We start from the raw sequence: 13,370 nt of genomic DNA on the forward strand, positions 1-13,370 counted from the left end.
AGACTTGGGTGGAGACACAAGCCAAACCATATCAATTATACTGATTTAAGCCCATATTGACGGAGTAAACTTGCGAGTTCATTTAAGTTTAATGTCTCAGGTAATTTCTGTTTTGTAAACCTCTTCAGGCAAGCAAGGGAACAACAACAACAAAAAACATGAATGAAATAATACAGAGTGATTTCCCTCATAAAATAGATTCTATTTGGAAGAGGTACCATATAGAGATTTTTAGGGGTTCTTTGTTTGAAACTCTGGAAAAGTATTGATAAGCAATAAATACCGAGCATTTCCCTTATCGCTTAGAGCAACATGGTTACAATTCCCTGTATTTTGTTTTGTTTTGTTTTGTTTTTCCTTTTTTAACTGTCAGTGCATTGGACTGGCAGCTCTAATGAACTTGTACATTTGTTCATGTATGTAATGCCTGTAGACTTGTTGAAACTGTGCTTCTTGCCTGAATGTGGTTTTTTATCTTTCCAACCTAGAATTTGTACATTGAGACTTAAATAGTAAAGTCTGTTAGAGACCAGATTTTAACTATTTTGGGGAACTATTTGAAAAACTTTTGGTGTTTGGTGGTTTTTCCACACAGAATGGCTTTTTTTGTAGTTAAACTAAAAGTGAAATATGTATAACAAATAACTTTTTTAAAAATTTTATTATTATACTTTAAGTTTTAGGGTACATGTGTAAAACGTGCAGGTTTGTTACATATGTATACATGTGCCATGTTGGTGTGCTGCACCCATTAACTCGTCATTCAGCATTAGGTATATCTCCTAATGCTATCCCTCCCCCTCCCACCTACCCCACAACAGTCCCCGGTGTGTGATGTTCCCCTTCCTGTGTCCATGTGTTCTCATTGTTCAATTCCCACCTGTGAGTGAGAACATGCGGCGTTTGGTTTTTTGTCCTTATGATAGTTTGCTGAGAATGATGGTTTCCAGTTTCATCCAAGCCCCTACAAAGGACATGGACTCATCATTTTTTATGGCTGCATAGTATTCCATGGTGTATATGTGCCACATTTTCTTAATCCAGTCTATCGTTGTTGGACATTTAGGTTGGTTCCAAGTCTTTGCTATTGTGAATAGTGCTGCTGTAAACATATGTGTGCATGTGTCTTTATAGCAGCATGATTTATAATCCTTTGGGTATATACCCAGTAGTGGGATGGCTGGGTCAAATGGTATTTCTAGTTCTAGATCCCTGAGGAATCGCCACATTGACTTCCACAATGGTTGAACTAGTTTACAGTCCCACCAACAGTGTAAAAGTGTTCCTATTTCTCCACATCCTCTCCAGCACCTGTTGTTTCCTGACTTTTTAATGATGGCCATTCTAACTGGTGTGAGATGGTATCTCACTGTGGTTTTGATTTGCATTTCTCTGATGGCCAGTGATGATGAGCATCTTTTCATGTGTCTTTTGGCTGCATAAATGTCTTCTTTTGAGAAGTGTCTGTTCATATCCTTTGCCCACTTTTTGACAGGGTTGTTTTTTTCTTGTAAATTTGTTTGAGTTCATTGTAGATTCTGGATATTAGCCCTTTGTCAGATGAGTAGGTTGCAAAAATTTTCTCCCATTCTGTAGGTTACCTGTTCACTCTGATGGTAGTTTCTTTTGCTGTGAAGAAGCTCTTTAGTTTAATTAGATCCCATTTGTCAATTCTGGCTTTTGTTGCCATGGCTTTTGGTGTTTTAGACATGAAGTCCTTGCCCATGCCTATGTCCTGAATGGTATTGCCTAGGTTTTCTTCTAGGGTTTTTATGGTTTTAGGTCTAACATGTAAGTCTTTAATCCATCTTGAATTAATTTTTGTATAAGCTGTAAGGAAGGTATCCAGTTTCAGCTTTCTACATATGGCTAGTCAGTTTTCCCAGCACCATTTAATAAATAGGGAATCCTTTCCCCATTTCTTGTTTTTGTCAGGTTTGTCAAAGATCAGATAGTCGTAGATATGCGGCATTATTTCTGAGGGCTCTGTTCTGTTCCATTGGTCCATATCTCTGTTTTGGTACCAGTACCACACTGTTTTGGTTACTGTAGCCTTGTGGTATGGTTTGAAGTCAGGTAGCGTGATGCCTCCAGCTTTGTTCTTTTGGCTTAGGATTGACTTGGTGATGCGGGCTCTTTTTTGGTTCCATATGAACTTTAAAGTAGTTTTTTCCAATTCTGTGAAGAAAGTCATTGGTAGCTTGATGGGGATGGCATTGAATCTATAAATTACCTTGGGCAGTATGGCCATTTTCATGATATTGATTCCTCCTACCCATGAGCATGGAATGTTCTTCCATTTGTTTGTATCCTCTTTTGTTTCATTGAGCAGTGGTTTGTAGTTCTCCTTGAAGAGGTCCTTCACATCCCTTGTAAGTTGGATTCCTAGGTATTTTATTCTCTTTGAAGCAATTGTGAATGGGAGTTCACTCATGATTTGGCTGTTTGTCTGTTATTGGTGTATAAGAATGCTTGTGATTTTTGTACATTGATTTTGTATCCTGAGACTTTGCTGAAGTTGCTTATCAGCTTAAGGAGATTTTGGGCTGAGACAATGGGGTTTTCTAGATATACAATCATGTCATCTGCAAACAGGGACAATTTGACTTCCTCTTTTCCTAATTGAATACCCTTTATTTCCTTCTCCTGCCTGATTGCCCTGGCCAGAACTTCCAACACTATGTTGAATAGGAGTGGTGAGAGAGGGCATCCCTGTCTTGTGCCCGTTTTCAAAGGGAATGCTTCTAGTTTTTGCCCATTCAGTATGATATTGGCGGTGAGTTTGTCATAGATAGCTCTTATTATTTTGAGATACGTCCCATGAATACCTAATTTTTGAGAGTTTTTAGCATGAAGGGTTGTTGAATTTTGTCAAAGGCCTTTTCTGCATCTATTGAGATAATCATGTGGTTTTTGTCTTTAGTTCTGTTTATATGTTGGATTACATTTATTGATTTGCGTATGTTGAACCAGCCTTGCATCCCAGGGATGAAGCCCACTTGATCATGGTGGATAAGCTTTTTGATGTGCTGCTGGATTCGGTTTGCCAGTATTTTACTGAGGATTTTTGCATCAATGTTCATCAAGGATATTGGTCTAAAATTCTCTTTTTTGGTTGTGTCTCTGTCAGGCTTTTGTATCAGGATGATGCTGGCCTCATAAAATGAGTTAGGGAGGATTCCCTCTTTTTCTATTGATTGGAATAGTTTCAGAAGGAATGGTACCAGCTCCTCTTTGTACCTCTGGTAGAATTCGGCTGTGAATCCATCTGGTCCTGGACTTTTTTTGGTTGGTAAGCTATTAATTATTGCCTCAATTTCAGAGCCTGTTATTAGTCTATTTAGAGATTCAACTTCTTCCTCGTTTAGTCGTGGGAGGGTGTATGTGTCCAGGAATTTATCCATTTCTTCTAGATTTTCTAGTTTATTTGCATAGAGGTGTTTATAGTATTCTCTGATGGTAGTTTGTATTTCTGTGGGATTAGTGATGATATCCCCTCTATCATTTTTTATTGCGTCTATTCTTCTCTCTTTTCTTCTTTATTAGTCTTGCTAGCAGTCTATCAATTTTGTTGATCTTTTCAAAAACCAGCTCCTGGATTCATTAATTTTTTGAAGGGTTTTTTGTGTCTCTATTTCCTTCAGTTCTGCTCCGATCTTAGTTATTTCTTGCCTTCTGCTAGCTTTTGAATGTGTTTGCTCTTGGTTTTCTAGTTCTTTTAATTGTGATGTTAAGGTGTCAATTTGGGATGTTTCCTGCTTTCTCTTGTGGTCATTTAGTGCTATAAATTTCCCCCTACACACTGCTTTGAACGTGTCCCAGAGATTCTGGTATGTTGTGTCTTTGTTCTCGTTGGTTTCAAAGAACATCTTTATTTCTGCCTTCATTTCATTATTTACCCAGTAGTCATTCAGTATCAGGTTGTTCAGTTTCCATGTAGTTGAGCGGTTTTGAGTGAGTTTCTTAATTCTGAATTCTAGTTGGATTGCACTGGGGTCTGAGAGACAGTTTGTTATAATTTCTGTTCTTTTACATTTGCTGAGGAGAGCTTTACTTCCAACTATGTGGTCAATATTGGAATAGGTGTGGTGTGGTGCTGAAAAGAATGTATATTCTGTTGATTTGGGGTGGAGAGTTCTGCAGATGTCTATTTAGGTCCGCTTGGTGCAGAGCTGTGTTCAATTCCTGGGTATCCTTGTTAACTTTCTGTCTCATTGATCTGTCTAATGTTGACAGTGGGGTGTTAAAGTCTCCCATTATTATTGTGTGGGAGTTTAAGTCTCTTCGTAGGTCACTAAGGACTTGCTTTATGAATCTGGGTGCTCCTGTATTGGGTGCATTATATATTTAGGATAGTTAGCTCTTCTTGTTGAATTGATCCCTTTAGCATTATGTAATGGCCTTCTTTGTCTCTTTTGATCTTTGTTGGTTTGAAGTCTGTTTTATCAGACACTAGGATTGCAACCCCTGCCTTTTTTGTTTTCCATTTGCTTGGTAGATCTTCCTCCATCCCTTTATTTTGAGCCTATGTGTGTCTCTGCACGTGAGATGGGTTTCCTGAATACAGCACACTGATGGGTATTGACTCTTTATCCAATTTGCCAATCTGTGTCTTTTAATTGGAGCATTTAGCCCATTTACATTTAAAATTAATATTGTTATGTGTGAATTTGATCCTGTCATTATGATGTTAGCTGGTTATTTTGCTCGTTAGTTGATGGAGTTTCTTCCTAGCCTCGATGGTCTTTACAATTTGGCATGTTTTTGCAGTGGCTGGTACTGGTTGTTCCTTTCCATGTTTAGTGCTTCCTTCAGGAGCTCTTTTAGGGCAGGCCTGGTGGTGAGAAAATCTCTCAGCATTTGCTTGTCTGTAAAGGATTTTATTTCTCCTTCACTTATGAAGCTTAGTTTGGCTGTATATGAGATTCTGGGTTGAAAATTCTTTTCTTTAAGAATGTTGAATATTGGCCCCCACTCTCTTCTGGCTTGTAGAGTTTCTGCTGAGAGATCAGCTGTTAGTCTGATGGGCTTCCCTTTGTGGGTAACCCGACCTTTCTCTCTGGCTGCCCTTAACATTTTTTCCTTCATTTCAACTTTGGTGAATCTGACAATTATGTGTCTTGGAGTTGTTCGTCTCGAGGAATATCTTTGTGGTGTTCTCTGTATTTCCTCAATTTGAATGTTGGCCTGCCTTGCTAGATTGGGGAAGTTCTCCTGGATAATATCCTGCAGAGTGTTTTCCAACTTGGTTCCATTCTCCCTGTCACTTTCAGGTACACCAATCGGACGTAGATTTAGTCTTTTCACATAGTCCCATATTTCTTGGAGGCTTTGTTCGTTTCTTTTTATTCTTTTTTCTCTAAACTTCTCTTCTCCCTTCCTTTCATTCATTTCATCTTCCATCACTGATACCCTTTCTTCCAGTTGATCGCATCGGCTCCTGAGGCTTCTGCATTCCTCACGTAGTTCTGGAGCCTTGGCTTTCAGCTCCATCAGGTCCTTTAAGGACTTATCTGCATTGGTTATTCTAGTTATCCATTAGTCTAATTTTTTTTTCAAAGCTTTTAACTTCTTTGCTGTTGGTTCATATTTCCTCCTGTAGCTCAGAGTAGTTCGATCGTCTGAAGCATTCTTCTCTCAGCTAGTCAAAGTCATTCTCAGTCCAGCTTTGTTCCGTTGCTGGTGAGGAGCTGCGTTCCTTTGGAGAAGGAGAGGTGCTCTGATTTTTAGAGTTTCCAATTTTTCTGCTCTACTTTTTTCCCGTCTTTGTGGTTTTATCTACCGTTGGTCTTTGATGATGGTGACGTACAGATGGGTTTTTGGTGTGGATGTCCTTTCTCTTTGTTAGTTTTCCTTCTAACAGATGTCAGCTACAGGTCTCTTGGAGTTTGCTGGAGGTCTACTCCAGACCCTGTTTGCCTCGGTATCAGCAGCGGTGGCTGCAGAACAGTGGATACTGGTGAACCACAGATGCTGCTGCCTGATCGTTCCTCTGGAAGTTTTGTCTCAGAGGAGTACCCGGCCGTGTAAGGTGTCAGTCCACCCCTACTGGGGGGTGCCTCCCAGTTAGGCTACTCAGGGGTCAGGGACCCACTGAGAAGGCAGTCTGCCTGTTCTCAGATATCCAGCTGCATGCTGGGAGAACCACTACTCTCTTCAAAGCTGTCAGTCAGGGACATTTAAGTCTGAAGAGTTTGCTGCTGTCTTTTTGTTTGTCCGTGCGCTGCCCCCAGAGGTGGAGCCTACAGAGGCAGGCAGGCCTCCTTGAGCTGTGGTAGGCTCCACCCAGTTCGAGCTTCGTGGCTGCTTTGTTTACCTAATCAAACAACTAACTTGGCAATGGCAGGTGCCCCTCCCCCAGCCTCGCTGCGGCCTTGCGGTTTGATCCTGGACTGCTATGCTAGCAATGAGTGAGACTCCGTGGGTGTAGGACCCTCCGAGCCAGGTGTGGGATATAATCTCCTGGTGTGCCGTTTTTTAAACCCGTTGGAAAAGCGCAGTATTAGGGTGGGAGTGATCCGATTTTCCAGGTGCCGTCTGTCACCGCTTTCTTTGACTAGGAAAGGGAATTCTCTGACCCCTTTTGCTTCCCAGGTGAGGGGATGCCTCGCCCTGCTGCGGCTCGCACACAGGGGTGCGCTGCACCCACTGTCCTGCACCTACTGTCTGGCACTCCTCAGTGAGATGAACCCGGTACCTCAGTTGGAAATGCAGAAATCACCCATCTTCTGCATCGCTCATGCTGGGAGCTGCAGACTGGAGCTGTTCGTATTCGGCCATCTTGGCTCCTCCCCAACAAATAACATTTAAATATCTGTTCTTTCTTTTCCAGTCAGGCATGGATGCTGCTTTGGATGACTTAATAGATACTTTAGGAGGACCTGAAGAAACTGAAGAAGAAAATACAACGTATACTGGACCAGTAGTTTCAGTATGTGATCTTGATATCTGTAAAAATTCATACTCAGTGGGTAGGAGAGCAAATAAGGCCATGGTCATGAAGTACAAAAGAATACCTAGTGAGGCCAGGCGCGGTGGCTCACACCCGTAATCCCAGCACTTTGGGAGGCTGAGGCAGGCAGATTACTTGAGGTCAGGCATTCAAGACCAGCCTGGCCAACATGGTGAAACCCTAAAAAATACAAAAATTAGCTGGGCATGGTGGTACACACCTGTAATCCCAGCTACTTGGGAAGCTGAGGCAGGAGAATCACTTGAACCCAGGAGGCAGGAGGCAGAGGTTGCAGCGAGCTGAGATTGCACCACTGCACTCCAGTTTGGGCAACAGGGCGAGACTCCATCTCAAAAAAAAAAAAAAAAAAAAAAGAATATCTATCTAGTGTTCTGTCATTTGCATAGAAACTGGATGATGTCAGTATCAACACAGCAACTAAAAATTAGTATTGGGGATGGAAATGGTTTGTCTTTTGGCAGCTGCGTTATAACATCGAGTTAGCAAACATTTGTTGTTGTGCTAAGATTGACACTGGGACACAGTCCACTGGGTCACACACTTATTTTCCATCCTCAAGATTTAAGTATAATGGACTAGAACTTGTTTTGACTTCTCAATACTTACCACCCTCAGTTTATCCCTATTCCTAATTCCTAAAATTATATTTTCCTTGGTATTAAAAAAAAGACATGCCGGCCAGCCATGGTGGCTCACACCTGTAATCCCAGCACTTTGGGAGGCCGAGGCAGGCAGATCACCTGAGGTCAGGAGTTCGAGACCAGCCTGGCCAACATGGTGAAACCCTGTCTCTACTAAAAATACAAAAAAATTAGTCAGGCGTGTTGGCGCATGGCTGTAATCCCAGCTACTCAGGAGGCTGAGGCAGAACTGCTTGAACCTCGGAGGCAGTGGTTGCAGTTAGCTGGGATTGTGCCATTGCACTCCAGCCTGGGCAACATGAATGAGACTCCATCTCAAAAAAAAAAAAAAAAAAAAGACACGCCATAGGCTAGACAAAAATATTTGCAACAGATATAACAAAGGGTTTGTTTCTAGAATTTATAAAGAATAAAAAACAGAAAAAGACAACCCAATAGAAAATCGAGAGAAAACTTGACTGACCAATAAGCAAGTAAAATGAAACTCTCCTTAGTAATTAGGATAATGATACTAAAACACAGAAGAAACACTGCTTTGCATTTATCAGATTAGCAAAAGTGTGAAAGTCTGACAATTCCTATAGTTTTCCTATAGCTGATGGGTGTTCATGATGAACATTCCCTTCAACCAGGAAGTCCACCTCTAAAGAGATTCCCAGGAGGGAGCCTTGCCCATGTGTGCAAGGAGTTATAAGAACTGGTGAAATGTTTGGAAACAATTTTATTCAATAGAGGACAGGATAATAAAATTCAGTGCTTTATAGTGGTTAAAATGGATTATTCATGTATCAACATGGATACGTTACAAAAACATAATTTAGAATAAAAAATGCAGAATGATATGTAGAATATGATACCATTTATATAACATTGGAAAATATGCAAAGTAATGCTGGACATTGTTTATGGTTACCTACATATGTAAAAAGTGTTATAAAATAACTTTAAATTGATATGCTAAAGTTCAGAATGGTGGCTATTTCTGATTAACAGGGAAAGGAAATTAGGTTTGAGAATGCTAAACAGGAGACATCCACTCTATGATTTTGTTTTCTTAGAAGTGAGAAAGCTGATAGAGTTGGGTATTGGGTTATACAGAAACTCATTATCTTATTAACTGCTCTTTTGTATTGGTTAGAAACCTTAGATAATGAAAACATTTGAAAACAAAATGTATTTAGAAGTCAACTTTAGTATTTTGAATATTTTCTAGCATTACATATGAGTTAAGCCAATTAAATATGGGTATTTGTGTAAACATAGAAATGTAGTTGTATCAAGTGTTGGCTTCTTAATGATTTATCCTTCATCTCCGTACTTCCATAGATTAATAATGGAATAGTGCCTTAGTTTCAGAATATGCATATAGCATTATCAGGTAATTAATTATATAATATCCGTACGTGTATGATTTTGTTGCAGGATCCAATGAGTTCCACCTACATAGAGGAATTGGGTAAAAGAGAAGTCACAATTCCTCCAAAATATAGGGAACTATTGGCTGTAAGTTAAATAATCATTTACTTTTATTTCACTGTTTCCTCTTTAGAATATAATTTCATGTCAATATTTTTACAATGTTTAAAAGTTAGAAAATATAATGGTGCATGTGAAATTGTCATTACTATGAAGCTTACTGCATTGGTCGGCTGGGGCTGCTGTAAGAAAGTACCACAGATCAGGGGCATAAACAAGAGATTGATTGTCTCACAGTTCTGGCGGCTGGAAGTCTAGAATCAAGGTGTCAGCAGTGCTGGTTGCTTCTGAGGGCTGTGAGGGAAGGTTTCTTTGAGGCCTATTCTTGGCTTATAGATGGCCGTCTTCTTCCCGTGTCTCTTCACACCGTCTTCCTTCTGTGCTTCTGTGCATATCTCTGGGTCCAAATTTCCCCTTTTTATAAGGACACGCATCATATTGGAGTGGGGCCCACCCTAATGACCTCACCTTTACTTGATTCTATAAGGAACCTATCTCAAAATCAGGTCTCGTTTTGAGGTACTGTGGTTAAGACTTGAACATATAGATCTGGGGTGGGAGGCACAATTCAACCCACAACGGGCAATGCATTTTGCCAATCTTAAGGATTAATTCTACCTTCTCAACATCGTCAAATTAATATTTGTTTCAGAAAAAGGAAGGGATCACAGGGCCTCCTCCAGACTCTTCGGTGAGTTTATATACATGTCTTCTGATCTAAATTAATAGTTTTATATTTTTGGTTGGGGGAACAGGGCTATCAATTCTATATTTGAGGATTATGACTTAACTCATCTTCAAATCAAATGGAGTTTCTGTGTGTTCAGAGAAAGGGGTTGGTGTGAGGGTTGTCTCAGTGCTCCTGAGTCTCATACGTAGGTTTTTTGAGGGAAAGGAGAATGAAGGCAAGAAAGTATTAGAATAGAATGCATGTTCATAATAATAGAATGAGAATGTAACTCCTTTTGAAAGGGGGAAGTGGAAAATAATACTTAATGCGTAGCCACTCTCTTCAAAACATACACTTTGATCTAAGTTGTTTCATTAACACATCTCATTTGGTAGCAAGGGAATTGGAAAAGTGCATTCTTCATTTGCTAGGTTTATGATCCATTCTTCCACTTGAGTGGTTCCCATAAGTTACCCATCACTGTGCCTGTTTCTTTAGAAACCCATGGGGCCAAATGATGCTATAGATGCCTTGTCATCTGACTTCACCTGTGGGTCGCCTACAGCTGCTGGAAAGAAAACTGAAAAAGAGGTATTGTTTTTAGTGTTGTTAAGGGAAACTTGTTAGGAACTATTTTGAACTTTAAAAGAATAACTTTTTAGTTCAGGCTATTACAGTTAAACTTTCCTCATCTGTAAATCTAATCTTTTGTATTTTATTTTTCAGGAATCTACAGAAGTTTTAAAAGCTCAGTCAGCAGGGACAGTCAGAAGTGCTGCTCCACCCCAAGAGAAGAAAAGAAAGGTGGAGAAGGTATAGTCACAGTCTACCTGACAGCAGTTGCTTTCCAGAGCCTGATGTAGCTCATTCAGGAAACTGCCAGTAGTGCGTAACCCAGGATGAGAAGCCATGATTTTTTCCCTCTTAGGTCTATCTGGAATAGTGAAGCCAATGAGGGTTATGTTGATCATCTCCAGGCAAGCCTTGTGTGTTTCTGTAACTCCTTGTGAATGATTTCAGCACAGTTGTCTTAGTTGTCATCTAAGACCATCTCACCATTATGATACACAGAAGGGCAGAAACCAGAGAAATTGCACTCTTGGAACATAAAACCTTCAAGTTTGATTTTATAAAGGACGTTGAGCCCTGAAGATCACTAGAGGGACACCAAGTAGCTGGTACTGCCCACCATTCTTAACTATATTCCACTATGACGTAATTCTCACAAATCGCAAAAGGCAATCCTGCAGCTCTGTGCTGGCTGGGAACACATGTCTCCTCTGCAAACAGTCAAGATAATGCTCAGGAACAGTTTCTATCAGAGCTGCTTGTGCCTCTCCCCTCCTGGAGTGGACAGTTTATTTTTATCTGGCAGGCTGGGGAACAGTGCTGAGCACCACACCCCTGAGAGTGGGAGTTCCTACAACGATCAGCCATTGTGCCTTCAGAGAAGAAGGCAGCAGGGGCCACTTTAAGCTTCTCTGCTTCCTAAGCTTAGGTTGTCAGAAGCCTTTTTAGAGATACATTTTTAGAAAAAGAAAAACAGTGTGGTAACAGTTTACTATTTGCTTCTTTTTTTTGTTTAGAGTATTTTATAATAATATTACTATAGCTTTATGTCTAGCTTACCAAATAAGGGGTGAAGTGTGCCCCAGAGAACGCTGTTACTATAGAAACGTGTCTTAGCCCCAATTTCCACTCATTGGTAAGTTCTTTTTCCTTTCTGTCTTTTGCAAGGTTTCAAATAAAATTGCCTTTCTAGAGCACTTCCCCAATCCACATTCAGTTTATAATCTAAAATGTATTTTACAAAGAAGTAAATGGATTGTTCAGGCTCCAGAGATGTCTTTTTTCATGCACAGAATTTTTTACTTTTAACAGGATACAATGAGCGATCAAGCACTCGAGGCTCTGTCGGCGTCACTGGGCACCTGGCAAGCAGAACCTGAGCTCGACCTCAGCTCGATTAAGGAAGTCGATGAGGTACTGACCTTAGAGTTGATTTACAAAGCGTGTTAGTCTGCACATTACAAAACTGAATGCATTCTGCATGTTTAGAATTCTTGCACAACTTTTCTTGGAGGGTAAAAGTGAGCATTCTTCATTGTGCTTTATTTATTGCTGAGTGGTTAGCAACTAAGGGGGATAGTTACATGATTGACTTGTGAAACAGCTAGAATTTTAACATTTGAGATGAACACGAATCTCCCTTGCTAGAGCTTAAATGACAGCTGACTAAACAAGGTAACAAGGAGGCACTGCCTGACGGGAAATAGTGAAGTTTGGCAATTGGAAATTTGTATTTTCAGAAGGGTTCTGGGTGCGTCTCTTTGTAAGAGAAGGACATGTCTATACAAGGAGTGGGAAGATCCTTCATTTATCACTATGGGGAAAGATGTTGAAAATTTTGTCTCAAATTAAAATCAAGCAGTAATTACTTTAACTAGAGCTCCTGCATATTTAGAGAATAATGCTAATGAGTGTTTATCCCATCACACTCCAAGATCTTAACAAGCCTTCTGAACCAAAACAAGCTTATATCTGGTGTAGGAAAGTTTTAATATTAAATTGTAATTTTTGTAGAATTTTTCAACTCAGTCCTCTGAGGGGAAAGAGGAAGGAAAGGAGAGAGCTGCCCATTCCTGACAAGGCGGTGTTGTGGGGAGATGGAAAGGCAGCCTGGGATCCCCAGGAGCCCACCCCACTTCCATCAGCTCAGGCTGGGGGCACTGGCAGGCATTGCTGTCACAATGCCCCATCTCTGCTATCACCTCCTGTTCTGAGTCATCAGGGAAGGGGAGTCACCCTGACTTCCAGCAACTATCCTTGAGTCTGGGACTACCCTGGCCTAAGATGGGCCAGTTTCTACCTTCGACTTTCTTGGAGGGCTCACCGGCCGCAGTGTGGCATGATAAGCTTTGTGATGGTGAACACAGGGGAGCAAGAGAAGCAGTTCGTATCTTCCAGGACCAAGTAATGTATTGGGAAGAAGGGAAACTTAATTACAACACAATGTGAGATATACATTACTTAGAGTAGCCGATAGAAGCATTGTCATCTTGAGGAAAGGGTGGTGTTGGCAGAACCCTGGGGGGAGTCAGGAGGCCAAGCTGAGTTGTGGCTTTACCACCTGAGGGTGACAGGGCCACAAGTATATTGCACTTTTGCCCCAGGCTTCTTACAGACACTTAAGGAGAGACAATAAATGTGGGAAGGGAGGGTATAAACATGTTATAAACCTCAGGATCAAAGGAGTCTTAAAAGTGACTAAAAGCAGATAAGCAGATGTTAAAAAAAAAGTGACATAAAATAAGTTATTTAAGCATGTGGGTAACTAGTTTGGGAATGCATATGAATGTATTAAATTTCCTCTAGAAAACTTCAGAGTCACAGCAAACTAAAATTCCAGCAAAAACAACTCTTCTTTTCCACTCTCATGACATAATAGTTGTATTATTCTGTTCTCATGCTGCTAATAAAGACATACCAGAGACTGGGTAATGTATAAAGGAAAGAAGTTTAATTGACTCACAGTTCCACATGGCTGGGGAGGCCTTATAATTATGGTGGAAAGTAAATGAGGAGCGAAGTCATGTCTTACATGGCGGAA

At 40.5% G+C, this 13,370-nt stretch overlaps 1 protein-coding gene across 48 annotated transcripts in view; it reads left to right on the forward strand.

The window, feature by feature from the left end:
- The window catches only part of CAST (calpastatin), a 117,637-nt gene that overhangs the window by 72,502 nt on the left and 31,765 nt on the right, over window positions 1-13,370 (forward strand). For 47 of the 48 annotated variants that reach the window (XR_010114290.1, XM_063612354.1, XM_063612339.1 and 44 more), the window contains 6 exons: window positions 6,833-6,931; window positions 9,037-9,117; window positions 9,743-9,781; window positions 10,259-10,351; window positions 10,487-10,573; window positions 11,642-11,743. Coding sequence is in view for 47 of the 48 variants with exons in the window: in XM_063612354.1 (XP_063468424.1) it covers window positions 6,833-6,931; window positions 9,037-9,117; window positions 9,743-9,781; window positions 10,259-10,351; window positions 10,487-10,573; window positions 11,642-11,743 (501 nt within the window). In the remaining variant the exon portion in view is untranslated. The remainder of the gene's footprint in view (window positions 1-6,832; window positions 6,932-9,036; window positions 9,118-9,742; window positions 9,782-10,258; window positions 10,352-10,486; window positions 10,574-11,641; window positions 11,744-13,370) is intronic. The other variant, XM_063612344.1, reaches the window with a different exon arrangement.

Source organism: Symphalangus syndactylus, chromosome 11 (assembly GCF_028878055.3).
Source record: "Symphalangus syndactylus isolate Jambi chromosome 11, NHGRI_mSymSyn1-v2.1_pri, whole genome shotgun sequence".
In the NCBI taxonomy this organism is placed as follows: domain Eukaryota; kingdom Metazoa; phylum Chordata; class Mammalia; order Primates; family Hylobatidae; genus Symphalangus; species Symphalangus syndactylus.